Raw genomic sequence first — 14,110 nt, forward strand, 5'->3', positions numbered from 1 at the left:
GGCAAGCCTACAGCTGCATCCCTGGGTTGATGGTTCTGGATGCTATAAGGAAGCAGGCTGAGCAAGCCAGTAACCAGCACTACCTCGTGGTCTCTGCATCAGATCCTACCTCAGCTTCCTGCCTTGGCTTCCTTTAAAGGACTGTGACTCAGGATACATAAACCAAATAAACCCTTTCTTCCCTTACTTGTTTTTAGTTATGGTACTCATTAAGGCAATAGTGACCATAACTAAGACACCAAGCTACTCTAATTAACAGTAAAAGGAAAGGCCATAATGGATAAAGTTGTTTCAGAGGGACAAATGTGAATCAATTCAACAAAATGAATAATAAACTAAGTAAAAATGTTTACCTCTAATGTTCCATTAAATATTTTCATCTTAATTTATAAAAGAAATTTGGCTATAAAAATACAAAAGGTCATTCATGAAAATGTTAGTTTTCATATTTATTAGTGTCAACTACTATAAATGTTTTGTTAATATTCTACCAAAAAGCTCCAAGTCATTACAAAAAACAATTCTCAAGAAGAAAATGCATGCTTCAGGAGGAACATATCACTGCCAGCCAGGGACAGAGTGGCAGCAGAGATCAAGATCCACATAGATAAAAAGTGAAGAGCAGTCAACACCAATCACAGCCATTAGCCCATTCAACTAACATGCCTTTCCCCACTTAAACATCTTTAAATGCCATAAAAGTGACAACAAAGGAAATATTAATTTGCCCAAACAGAGGCAAGGGGAAGGGTATTTATTCTTACCTCCCGTTGCTGCTTGGGGAGAGTTAATTATTTCTTCTGTTACACAACCCTGCTTCTCCGGGACAGTGGTGAGGGAACCGCCTTCACTCTTTTCTGCCTCAAGTTCACTGGCTGAGGAGATAGTGTGGCCTCTGTCAGGCTCTGGATCTCTGGTCTCCATTGGGTCGTCAGCTTTCTTCAAGGGCATGTCTTGTTCCTCAGAGTCACTGCTTGTGCAAGAGTCTTGCATTTTGTTGTGAGCAAGCGACTCCTGTGAGGTCTCATCTGCTGGTTCATTAACCCATTTAAGGAATTTTTCCACCTGAAATTTTAAGATACTATTAAGAATATCAACTAACTGTAAAGAACACAGTTTATCTTTTTACTTTTTACCATTTGTGACGTGATTAACAAGTAGTCCTATTAGTTCAGAGAAATACAATGTATCAAGCAAGCTACAAGTAATTCTGGTCTATTTGGAATTTAGGGTAGCATCCAATGATTTTATTAGGAATTCCTTTAAAAGAAAGAAACTCTAATAGAGCTCTATGCTATGAAATTATCACAAATATACTTATTCAGTCACTCACTGATTGAACATTTTGAAGAGCTTTCTGCAATGGCCGAGTTAAAAACCATGTTAAATGTTACACGGTATTAACAGAATACTGCTAACCTGTCTTAAAATACAAGAGGACGCAGAAGGGATGGGCGAGGATGAGATGCTCAGCAGCTATAGGCTGCTTTCGCAGAGGACCTTGGTTCTGTTCCCAGCGCCTCCATGGCGGTTCACAATTGTAGTCTCAGGGGATCTGACGCCTTCTTCTAGTCTACACAAGTATCAGGCACACACACACTGCACATATATACACACAGGCAAAATACTCATTTCACAGAAATTAATCATGAAACAAAACCAAACCAACGTCAGAGCTATCTCAGAAACAATGAGTAAGAAGAGCAGGGCTGGAAAGATGAAGTACTAATCAAACTGGTTAATATGATAAAAATGTTAAGGTACCCCAAAGTTGTAAGATATACTTCTTTTCATTTGCTGTACAATGAACCTTCTGTATGTCAGGTCTTTATGATAGTTAGAATGAGTAAATTTCAGAATGGCAGACAAATGATAAAGAAAACCCCATACTTCGAGGGGGAAGTGTGCCTATCTATACCCAATAATAGAATTAAGGACACAGCAGTCACCCTATACAGCTGTTTCTATATTCATCTACAGGTGAATGTATGGGAATTGTTATTCTCAAAAAGTCTGAAGACACTGACACAAGGCAGTCTATGTAAGAAAGGGCTATTAAATTATTCATTAAGATATCATCAGCATTGACCAATCTAAACTATAATGATAATGATGATGACAATAGTAATAATAAAAATAATAATAAAAATAAAAATAAACTACCTATCAATTTGTAGCATGCTTTGCTAGAATGTTGAAGCCAGGAAGTATCCTGAGGGCACAACAAGTCCTTCAGAAGTCTAAGATTGTGCTCCCCGTCCTTAAAGGGGGCTGGTGACATAAATGACAGTCTGCTCATTGGAAACTCCCCTCCCCCAGGAGAAGGAAAGCTCAGCAGGTCACATGACTCTCTAATTTGTTTTCTATTTCTCTACAGCAAAGACCAAGAGGGGTCTTGAAGCTTTCAGCTTACAGTGTGACTCAATAAAGAGGCCTTATATGTCACATTCCTGGGTCAAGCCTATTACTTGAAAGCATGACCAATCTTTGGATGAGCTCAGATTCCAGACTTGCAGTTAGAGCTGTATCAGAATCTGGACTATTGGGATCCTACTTTGTGTGAGACAGGTAAGAAACTTCCCCTTGTCTTTGTCTGTACTACACAGGCAAGACAATCTAACCCACTTGCCTTCTTAGATGCTCTAATGTTTTGGTTTCAAACACCCTTCTCTTCATATTACCTCAATTTCCCTTGGGCCTCCCAGATCTAGTTTACACAATATGTATCTTTATAAAGCTAGTGGAAAATAATCTGAGACACTCTTCAGCCTTGAAGGCTGAAATTTGCCATGTGAACACAACTGTAAGGAACCACGTTTCAGAGTGAGTGTGTCTGACGGAAGGCAGGCGTTGCACACCTTATTCCGCACTTTACTCTTCTTGAGGGGCTTTCCTGACTCTTCAGTGAACAGGATGTGCTTGTTCTTCAGAGTCATCCGCCTGCGCATATCCAGGCACTTTGACTTGTACTTCACGTTCTTCTCTAGATACCTGACCTGCCGATGACTGAAATTTGGAATTCCACCATATCTGGATCAGACCAAAAGTGACACACGTTAAATTCTAGAAAAAGTTTACCATATAGAACACCCCACCCAAAAATCCAAAATCCAAAATAATGATTTTCATTAGTATTTGCTAGTTATAGCCACCACTTTAATCTTAGTAAGTTTTGAAAATGATGAGTTCACATACTAACTGCAGAGTTTCTGGTCTACTTTTTTTTTGGACAATTAAAAAGCAAATGTTAAACACTGATGAGACTAGCAAGGCTATTTCTTTGTGTTTGAGATATGGTTATACAATATAGCCCAGGTTTGTCTTAAATTCTTGATTCTCCTGCCTTAGATTCTTGAATGCTAGAATTTTTTGTTTGTTTGTTTTTATGAGACAGGGTTTCTCTGTATTGTTTTGGAGGCTATTGGTCCAGCCCGGCCTCGAACTCACAGAGATCCGCCTGCCTCTGCCTCCTGAGTGCTGGGATTAAAGGCGTGCACCACCACCGCCTGGCGAATGCTAGAATTTTAAGTGTATACCATCACATCTAAAATAGTTTTAATATAGATTACAAAGTAGAAATTGTGTAGCATATTGCTATAAATAGGGATAGCAAAAACATTTTCTTGTTAGGGAAATTTTTCTTGAAACATACTAGGACATGTTCCAATTAATGCTAAGAACAGTCACTGAATGCTTAGTCTAGAGCAAATCTGACCCAAACACCTGAGTTTTTATCTATCTGCCACCAAGTTTTCTTTGATGTGTCAACCCCATGACATTTTCTCAAGCCATGTTGCATATATATATATATATATATATATATATATATATATATATATATGCGCACATAAATAAAATAATCTTTCTCTTTAAGTAGAGTTCTATTTCTAAATAGAAAAGACAAAAGTTAAATCCCAAGCAATAAATTTACTTCCATGAGTGTATACTACTAAGAACTAAACAACAGTTTAAAACCAATGCTGCCAACAATGTAAACAGCTTTTATATATAATGTTAAAACGCTTTCCTCTTTAGCCTAAAGTGACTACACAGACTACTACTGTCTTAGATACCTAAGCAGGTGACTTTAAAAGTAATTTATAGGATTTTAATTATAAGCTATGAACTTCTGAACTAATCTGGAGGAGTCAATTTATACATTAATCATGAAGCCATTCTCATTTTCTTCCTTGAATTCATGATGCACAGGTATTTAAATTTCTTAACAGGCAACTAGTACATTAAGTCTGAACCCTTAGATTAGAATCTACTCAAAGATTAGAATACAGTACATATCGAGGCTGTTTTATTCATTCAGTTTGGTCTTGCTGTCATGAGATGAAATCACATTTATTCTTAGATAATTACTTACTCATATTTCTCTTTAACATTTGAACATTTAAGGCCAGAAAAAAGTTAGGTTTCTATATACAAATGTTCAGAGTAACATTTGTTTATGCATAATACTGGCAACAACCCAAAGGCCCTTTAAAAGGCAAATGGTTGAATGAATTTTAGTGTCTCCATACAATGTGCTGACTTTGCCATTAAGGAGAGAACAATGGGATGCATGCTCAGAGCTTAGGAAATAACCTGGATATTGTTATTGAGGATAGAGATTAAATACAATACGTTCACTGAAAGGATTAGGTAAATGTTCTGTGTGCAAAAAAAAAAAAAAAGGAAAACATGGCATACTACTATGAAAGGCAAGCTGTGAACTATGCATCCTACATCAAGTAACCTATGTACCTAGTTGTGACACATTTGAATGTTCATGTTTGCTACATGCTATATGCTTCCTAGTCTTTAGAAGCACAAAGAGGTAGTGCTATGAGATGCCAGGTAGGAACCATAATTAGAAGTTTTAAGATCTGAGCTTAAACCCTTTGTGAAATGCCATCTAGACTAGGTCAAATATTTGTGACTTGCAGCTGCTTATCTGTAAAACTGACAGAAGTAACATTTGGCTGTTGCTCAGTGCAACTGAGTTTATACAGTGAATACATCAAATATATAGTACTTTTCTACTGTTAAGTCTTCTAACAACTTGGTGTTTTAATTGTATTATTTGCAATGGTATCAAATACAGTTCTTATACATAATGTACATGAATACAAAATAGCTCTAAGGTGGCTGAAGTTATTAGGATTTTTAGAAGGTGACAGTACTTACTTTTGTCCTGAGCCATGCTTGAATCCTAGAAGGAAACCATTGTCATCAACTTCTGAATTTGGGTTTTCATCGATGTCCAATTCATGGCTAAAAAAATGAAAACAAAAACAGTAATAAGCCATACTTGTCAGAGTGAACAGTACTACACAAACCTAGGAAGTCTGGAGAAAAAGTACTTTCATCAAGATTTCTTTGGATAACTTAATACACTTAGCAGTGTTTGAAACACACAAACAGGCATTTAAAGACTTTATGTTAAATTGTATGTCTGTGTGTATGTGCATGTGAATACAGGTGCCTATGGAGACAGATCGGAGGGCTCAGGTCCTTTGGAAAAGCAGCAGGTGCTCTTAACTACAGGGTATCTCTCCAGCCCCCAATCTTAAAGTCTAGGTATTCTACCTCTATTTTTGAAGATGGTATAAATATGTATCTCTCCATTTCCTTTGGAAAAGCCCCAGTAAAAGCTGAAGCCTAAGATTAACTTTTTGTAGTGATTTTTCTAGGGGGTCTCAAAAAACAAAACAAACACCAAAATACCAAAATAAACACCCCAAGCCCCAAAGACAAACAAACAAAATAAAAAGGAAGCAAAGGACCAATCAGACCAAAATAATTTTTAAGGAAGGAATGTTCTTAAGAATAATGAGTAGGGGCTCAGAGGTTAGGAGCACTTACAGCTCTTTCAGAAGACCAGTGTTGGTTCCCAGCACAGACATTGAGAGGATCACAAACACCTGTGACTCCAGCTCCAAGGGATTTGATGCCCTCTTCTGGCCTCCGTGGGTACTTCACATACTACCTTCTGAATATACACGGAACTAGAGAGCAATCTTTAAGTAAGTCTGTGATTCATAAGTAGCTCAAGGAGAGTCTACTACTTAGGCCCGTGATAGTAAATCTTCATTGTCAACTTTATCAGATTCGGAACACTTAGAATACACACCTCTGCCTGTGTCTATCAGAGGTTGCCTAGAGATTTAACAGGGGAGGGAAGAGACGCTCCGAATGGGTCTGTTGCAACGTAACCAGCTGCCTCATGCACCTACATTCAAATCTGAGTTGCTTCTACCAGCATGCCTTCCCTACTATGATCGGACCACGAAGCCTTTCTTTCCTCATGCTGTTTCTGTCACAGCATTGACAAGTGTCTTAACAGCACCTTTAGAAGCTCTGATTGTTATCAGGTTGTGGTGGCGCACGCCTTTGATCCCAGCACTTGGGAGGCAGAGATCTTTGTGACTTTCCAGGCCAGCTTAGTCTACAAAGAGAGTTCCAGGACAGCCAGGACTGTTACACAGAGAAACCCTGACTTGAAAAACAAAACAACAACAAAAAAGAAACTCTGTATAGCATGAAGCAGAATACAGCAGGAAATAACTTACCATATTTATCTTTCCAAGTAAGTCAAACTCATTAAATATTTTATCTTCTAAACTTTAGGAATATAAACACAAACCCTTCTGCCTCTAGGAATTTATACCAAACAGTGGGACAATTAATGAGGTAACTATGTAAGGTAATATAGCAGTAGCAGTGGCATAATTTTTTGAACTAAGCCACTCAGACTTCAGAGTTTGCATATCATTTTCTAGGTGCTATACGGAGCAAGTCTTATGTGGAATACTACAAGGAAACGAGTATCTCCATGTAATGCTTCAATTCTGTAGTGATCTATCCTTTCCTTTTTATCTAAGTGTCAGCACTGGGTCACATTCGACTTTATATTATGTACTTCACTGATAGCTACTGTCACATACTGTGCGATAGCTCCAGGCAACCTAATGATCTCACAAAAACTGCTATCAGCCTTATTTTATAGATGAGGGACTAAGAAACTTATTTAGTTATGAGAGGCAGAATCAGGGTATGACTGCATCTAAAAGCCTGACTAATAGATCCTTGCTTATAATATAGCGTTGCCAGGCTAGGTCATGTGCAACTTACCTTCTCTTCACTTTGCTGGGCTTATGCTCAGGCGGGTCATCGTCACTCTCATCTCCATCAGTCTTGTTAGGATATGCTTGATCTTTGCTTGTATTTGTTTCTGAAGACTTCATCTCTAGGAAGAGAGAGATTACAGTGTTTTCCTGGAGATCTGGCAACGTTCTATTATTGTCAAAGGCATAATTACGGCTATGCCTGTAAGATTTAAGGCTTCATGGTCTAACTACACAGTCATATGTTGTACAGCAATGTTTTGGTCAATGACGCCACTGCGTATTTTCTACTCAATGGTGCTCTCATGCAATCTCATCATAACTTGACTGTTTTAATTTCTGTGTCCTCTGATATATACACAGCAGTGAAATCACCTGATTACAACCCTCTCAGAAGCCCATTTCCCTATCTAAATGAAGTACAGTGTGCTTTAAAAAGAAAATTAAAACTAGTTTGTCCAGATCCATACAAAGTATTCTACAGGGCACAGCCTTACCATTCTGGAACCTGTTGGCAAGCACATTCTTTTTTTTAATTTTTAGATCAATTAATCTGTGTGGGGTGGCTGGGGAGGAAGCATGCATGACTTGAGAGCTGAGGTCACAGGACAACCTGTGGGAGTAGGGTCTCTCTTCTACTATTGGGTCTGGAGATCAAACTCAGGTTGTCAGACAAGTGCCTTTGCCTGCTGAGCCATGCAACCAGATGTTTCTCTTCCACCCACCAGTTCCCTAATAACCACTGAGAGGCTTAATATTAATCACAAACTGTTTAGCCTATTAGCTCAGGCTTATTATTAACTAGCTCTCACAACTAAATTAACCCTATATTTTACCATGAGGCTCGTGGCTTGTTATGTCACATCTTGCTTCCCTGGTGGCTGCTGGCATCTCTATGACTCCACCCTTCCTTTTCCTGTATCTCTGCTTGGATTTTGGAAGTTTCCTATCTCAGAATGGCTTGGTCCCAAATACCTGGTAGCTGCTTCACAAATTACCACACAGAGACTTATATTAATTATTAATGTTGGGCCTGGAGCTCAGTCTAGCTGGTAAAGCATGAGACTCTTAATCTCAGTATCGTGGGTTTAAGTCTCATGTTGGGCATGAGATGTAGCCTGAGTTCTAACTGGTTTTTAATAAAACCCAGAGGCAGATATAGGGGTAAATGCTGAAGATCAGAGGGTGGAGCTAGTCACTAGTTAACCATAGAGATCTGGAGGTCTGTATAGACAGACAGGAAGTGATATGGCTGAGCAGAGGGAAGAGTATAAGGCAGGAGGAGACAGGAGCTCAGCCCTTTAAAGCTGAGAGTGAGAAGTGGCTGTGGTTTCCTGCTATGCCTGTCCGGTCTTTCAGCATTTACCCCTATATCTGACTCCGGGTTTTCACTATTGTGCACTTTACTCATGTGACTCTTTTTCTTTCCTCAAGAGTATAAATTGTCTGATGCTCTGACTAAAGTTGGCTACTGCACAAGACTTCAGTCCCTCTCATTTACTGGATCCATTCTCCCAGGTCCCAGCACTCTAGGGCAGTAAAACAGAATTAAGAGTACCAGTGACAAAAAGTAGAAATCACATGTACATAAAATGTAATATAGATTTTATGTTTTGGTCTTAATGGGGGAATGAAAGTATGTGATACCCTCAAATACTCCCTGATCTGGAGAGAGGACATAAAGGAGCAGATACACCAACCAACATTTATAACTAAGGGGCAGGAAACAGAAGGCGGTGGCCGGAAAGTTTTAGCATGTTTGGAGAAGGAAAAAGAGTAGAACCAGAATAAAAAGGGGAACATAATGCAGAAACACACAGCCTAACATACTGACCAGTGTATTACAAACTTCATGTTTTACCTAAGTAGAGAAGCTGTGATGGTCGGGCTTACTGTCAACCTGACAGACCTGGAAACACCTTGCTGACAGGTCTCCAAAGACACCTGGGGCATTTTCTTGACAAGGTTATCTGAATGAGAGAACAATACCCTAAAAAGCTGGGTGGCACCGTTCTCTGGGTTTGGGCCTGGACTGTATAAAAATAGGAGCTGCGTATGAATATGCTTCGCTCTTTTCTTCTTGACTGCAGCTGAAGACCAGTTGCTTCAAGATCCTGTTGCCTTAATTTCCTACCACGTTGGCCCAAACCCTCAACTGTGAGAAAATAAACCCTTCCTTAAGGTGGTTTTGTGAGTAACACAAAGCTGTATTTTGTCACAGCAACAGGAGAGACACCAAGACAGATGCACTGGGAATATACAGAAGAGAATCTGAAACTTAATATAAAAATCAGCTAAGAAAGGATGGACAGCAAAACAGAAAGGAACAAAAATGTAATAGAGCCCTGAAAAGAGAAACAGAAAAATCACAGAACTCTCTGCAAATTTCCAATTGGGGGCAGGATACCTGCAATAATCCTAAGATTGGAGGAGCTGAGGCAGGAGGATCATGAATTCCAAGACAGTTTGGTTATGTTGCCATGTCTTAATGTAACCTCAAATTTCTAAATTAGAAGAACAACAACCCAAGATAAGCAAAGTTCATCAAACTGTTAAATCAAGGTTCAAACCATTTCTTCAGTGTTCCTACAAGGTCATGAGTCTGAACACCTGGTGGTACTCTGAGCTGGTGTGGAACCTTTAAGGGGCGGGACAAGCAGTAGTGAGTGGGTAAAAGGAGGCAGGCACAGACTACACAGCCTGCTCCATTTCCCTTCCCATCTCTGCTCCTGGATCAGCACAGATCTGATAGGCAGTCTCAAGTTCCTGCCACCACTGCTGACAGCCATTCCCATGGCCATGCCTTCCCTGGCGTGGTGAACTGCATCCTCAAACCATGAGACACAACAAACAGCCCTTCAACTTGCTTCTTGTCAGGCTCTGGTTGCAACCACCATAGAAGCAGTGAGTATAATGAGAATACTGAAATTATCAGTAGCATCAGTACTATTGGCATCTTTTATAGAGCAGGATGGCTTACCCTAAATGAATTCCACACAACTCTTGCTATTTACCTGTCAAATGCTTGCTTTCAATTCTAATTCATTTGTTCTGGAAAGCGGAAAGTTCCAAGTTTACCACAATTTAGATTTCCCAAGAGATTTTCAAGTTTGCCTTTACAGGTAACACAGGTACAGAAGGAACAAGTATTTTTGAAGATGCAATGCAAATCTTATTAATATAGATGGACAATTAATTGTGATATAAAATTCAGCTGGGACACATACTTCCATTACATACTGATGTGTTAAGTAGACTGTTTGATAACCATTACCTGATAGAGTAAGTCTGGATTTCCTACCTTGAACTGGTTGGTCTGGGCTTCTGTTCTCAGAAATGTTACTTTCCTTGGGTGCTCCATTACCGGGGTCACTCCCTCCAGAGGCAGGGCACTCCTTGCCACTGCTATTCTCACTCAGTTGAGTGTCACAGTGTTCAGAGGACTCTAACTGGCTGTGTCCTACTTCCTCTGAACTCAGAATTATGTTATTAATTCCAGTAAGTATTTCATTATGATCTTTATCATTTGAGCCAGAGCTTTCATCATCAACTGTGTTAGGCGAAGAAGAAAAGGACATTAAATCTTTCATGTTGTTCTCATCTTTTTTGTCAACCTCTGTTTGAGATGTGTAATGCCCATCTATATCACAGTTTTGTGAGGCAGCAAAAGTCCAACCCTGAGCTTCCCAATACTGAAACTGTTCCAAATAATACCAGTAAATCTGACTGTAATGTTGCTCCCATTCTTCCTTGGTGTCAGCAAGGTTCCAAGGTTCAGGAGACAGTGTCTGATCTGGATGTTTTTCCTGCCAGCTTTGCCACAACAGCCCTTCTCCGTATTCATTCCAATACCTTTCCCAATTTTCTGTGACCTCTAGTTTTGGTGACAGTGTGTTTTCCACAGAAAGGTTTTCTGTTTCAGCATTTGTTTTGTTTTGCAATTCACATGTTCTGTTGTGCTCACAGTGTTCAACAGATGATGGATCATCTGAATCTACAACATCATCTTCTTCATAGTCATTTCTCCAAGATTCTCGCACCATTTCATCTAAGTACTTCTTTTGGTGTTTTCTTCTTTTTTGCTTTATTTTACTTTTATTTCTAGTATTCATAGATACCTACATCAGACAAATGATAACAAATTTGAGTCTATTCAAAGATTACCATAACCAAAACCATACCCAAGCTCCCACTGTGAGTCGTTAACACTTTTATGGAGTACTCAAGTTACACATGGAACATATCCCAACTTGTAGTTTAGTTATACATAATACATATTATATTAATATACACATACACATATATACACACATATATGAGTAAAGTGTTCTAGCTATGGATGAATTTGATTGTAAATAAAAATGTAATAGTTTACATTGCTTTTTGAAAAACAAGGAATAGAAACAGTTAAGACTAGATTAATACCTCAAAATTCTCATGTGCAGATACTCTTCCAAACTGAATTGGTAATCCCATACTTCTCATGAGTTTGGCCTCAGAATCAAGTTCACTTTCATCTGGGCTCATATCTTTGCTGGGTGATTCTGCAGTGTCATGAGAATGACCATCCTCTTCCTCTTCTGTAGCTTGGTCTCCTACAGACAGCATCTGTTAGCGTCATTGTAGGGAAAACGGAAAGGCAGCCTTTCTTATCCCCATTTAAGAATCTGAGATCCAGAACTCTTATATGACTTGCCCACACTTGTATTAATGTTATTATATATTTAAAAAAATCAAAGAATTGGTGGTAATATGTACTAATATAAAAATGAAATTCAAGGCTAGCTGGTCTATATACATAGCAAGTTCCAAGGTACAACAGTCAGGGTATATAAGTCTGTCTCAAAAAACACACACCATACACATACACTTTCCACCCCTTAAATTTCATGTATGGAATTCTACCAAAGAGGAAAAAAGACAGTTATCTAAATAGTGAGGGGCATTACATCACTATCGCACCCAAAGAAATCATGAAGTCTCAGTTGAGCACAGGATGGGTAAGATGAATCTACTAATGTGTGCTCTTCTCATGGCAACATCTTCTCAGGTGCAGCAGGAACCCAGGGCTTACAGAACCCTTCTTTGTACAGCACAGTAGAAAAACTTGCCTTATCCTATCTCCGAGAACACTAAGAGTTTTTCGAGGGCAAGCATGACAGCTTATACTGGGGTTACCTTTCGCTTTCAACTCCATGCTGTGGTCCTATTCATTTTGAGAAATGTTAAGTTTATGTGGAAAGATTAAATGGACTAGGGAAGTCTGGAGAGTATAAAGTCATAATACATGCCAAATTCTATTGTTTACTTGGGAAAATAACTCAAATGCCTTATTATTTCAGGCAAAAAAAAAAAAAAAAGGGTCTGGAAATGGTCACTTGTGATTCATCTGACAGAGGACTTCACATTTCCTACTTTCCAAAATTTCAAATTCAGGCTGGAGAGATGGCTCACTGTACTGGCTGCTCTTTTAGAGGGTCAAGACTCCCACATGTTAGTTCACAACTACCTATAATTAGGTCCAGGCGACTGATGCCCTCTTCTAGCCTACATAGAACTGCATACTTGTAGTGCACTTACAAACATGCAGGCAAAACACCAGTATCATAAAATTAAAAAAAAGTCTAGCGGGGCGTTGGTGGCGCACACCTTTAATCCCAGCACTCGGGAGGCAGAGGCAGGCAGATCTCTGTGAGTTTGAGGCCAGCCTGGTCTACAGAGTGAGTTCCAGGACAACCTCCAAAGTCACAGAGAAACCCTGTCTCGAAAAACCAAAAAAAAGTCTGAAAAAGTTTCTTTTTTAAAACAAGAACTAAGTATAATGTTCCTATGTGCTGATGCTGTTCAGACTAGCTCCAAGAAATGAGTTCTTCTAAAACAAGGTCATTGGAGGAGAGGGTGAAGAACATTCCATAAAGGAACGGCTGCTTTTGTAGTCTTACCAACATTTAATCCAGTCTCCTAGAAGCTACTCCTCTGGAAATGTGTGTGTGCAGGGCTTTGTGCTGGTAGTGACTGAAGGTAACTAGGCTATTGATTTGCAGTGACTTAAATCTTGGTGCATTAAACAGGGACTGCAATTGTTGAAGAGAGCTGCTCTGCCACACTCATGGTATCTTGCTATCACTGAAACCAACTAATGCCAAAAGAAAGGCTTTATAATAAAATCACATGTATCTATAAACAACAACAACAACAAAAGGTTTCAAATTCCAGGCTAATGGTTACAAAGCAAGAAGGAATGGTAGACAAGGGAAAGTCTAAGCCAAGCCAACACAAGATCTGAGAGGGGTTCTAGAATGTATGTGCATGTATACATGAAGGAAGGTCTATGATTACAGGTTTACTTGCCATTCACCATTTTGTGCCAGCAAGCAAAACATATTATCACAAGTTATATATACATGGACCATGTAGTCTTATTTACATTACCTGCATTATTGCCACTGCTTTTGATATAGTAGCCTTTTAACCCCAAGTTGTATAATTTTCGATCCCTGTGAAGCAAAATAAATAATTCATTGGAATAAGTTGAACTATAAACTTGGAAAGAAGGCTTAACAGTGCATAGAATAGCTAATAAAAAGGTTAAGAAATAGGATAGCAACCTGTTAATAGCATTTCTTGATACATGATACACACTTACAATTACTAATCTTTAAAATTAAGTAGAATTTCTCCTGGATATTTTGGAGAAATCTGTTTTTTTTTTTTTTTGTTATATAAAGTAGACGAATACTCACAAAACAGTGAACAGGAAGGGATAAAGTACAAATGTGCTTTAGCCTAGCCACACTATCCATCAGGAACACAGGCACTATGGGCAAGGGAAGGAGTTGGAGACACACACAGGCATTAGTGTTTTGTATACTGGCACCTAAAGATATGGGACACTAAGAGGTGGAGAGAGGTTCAGTATGGTTACCATTATGGTTACAACGAACAAGTAAGGAAACAGACTGAGGAAGACAGAGCTAAAGACTTGCCTTGTTAAA

General features: G+C 39.0%; 1 protein-coding gene across 2 annotated transcripts in view; it reads right to left on the bottom strand.

Moving 5' to 3' along the window:
* The window catches only part of Tgs1 (trimethylguanosine synthase 1), a 34,892-nt gene that overhangs the window by 12,142 nt on the left and 8,640 nt on the right, over positions 1-14,110 (bottom strand). For both annotated transcript variants that reach the window (XM_013125122.3, XM_021222918.2), the window contains exons 2-8: positions 13,548-13,612; positions 11,541-11,710; positions 10,417-11,233; positions 7,123-7,237; positions 5,176-5,262; positions 2,859-3,030; positions 765-1,065 (exon numbers count right to left, since the gene is read on the bottom strand). In XM_013125122.3, the coding sequence (XP_012980576.1) occupies positions 765-1,065; positions 2,859-3,030; positions 5,176-5,262; positions 7,123-7,237; positions 10,417-11,233; positions 11,541-11,710; positions 13,548-13,612 (1,727 nt within the window). The remainder of the gene's footprint in view (positions 1-764; positions 1,066-2,858; positions 3,031-5,175; positions 5,263-7,122; positions 7,238-10,416; positions 11,234-11,540; positions 11,711-13,547; positions 13,613-14,110) is intronic.

This window comes from Mesocricetus auratus, unplaced genomic scaffold (genome assembly GCF_017639785.1).
Source record: "Mesocricetus auratus isolate SY011 unplaced genomic scaffold, BCM_Maur_2.0 Super-Scaffold_6730, whole genome shotgun sequence".
In the NCBI taxonomy this organism is placed as follows: Eukaryota; Metazoa; Chordata; class Mammalia; order Rodentia; family Cricetidae; genus Mesocricetus; species Mesocricetus auratus.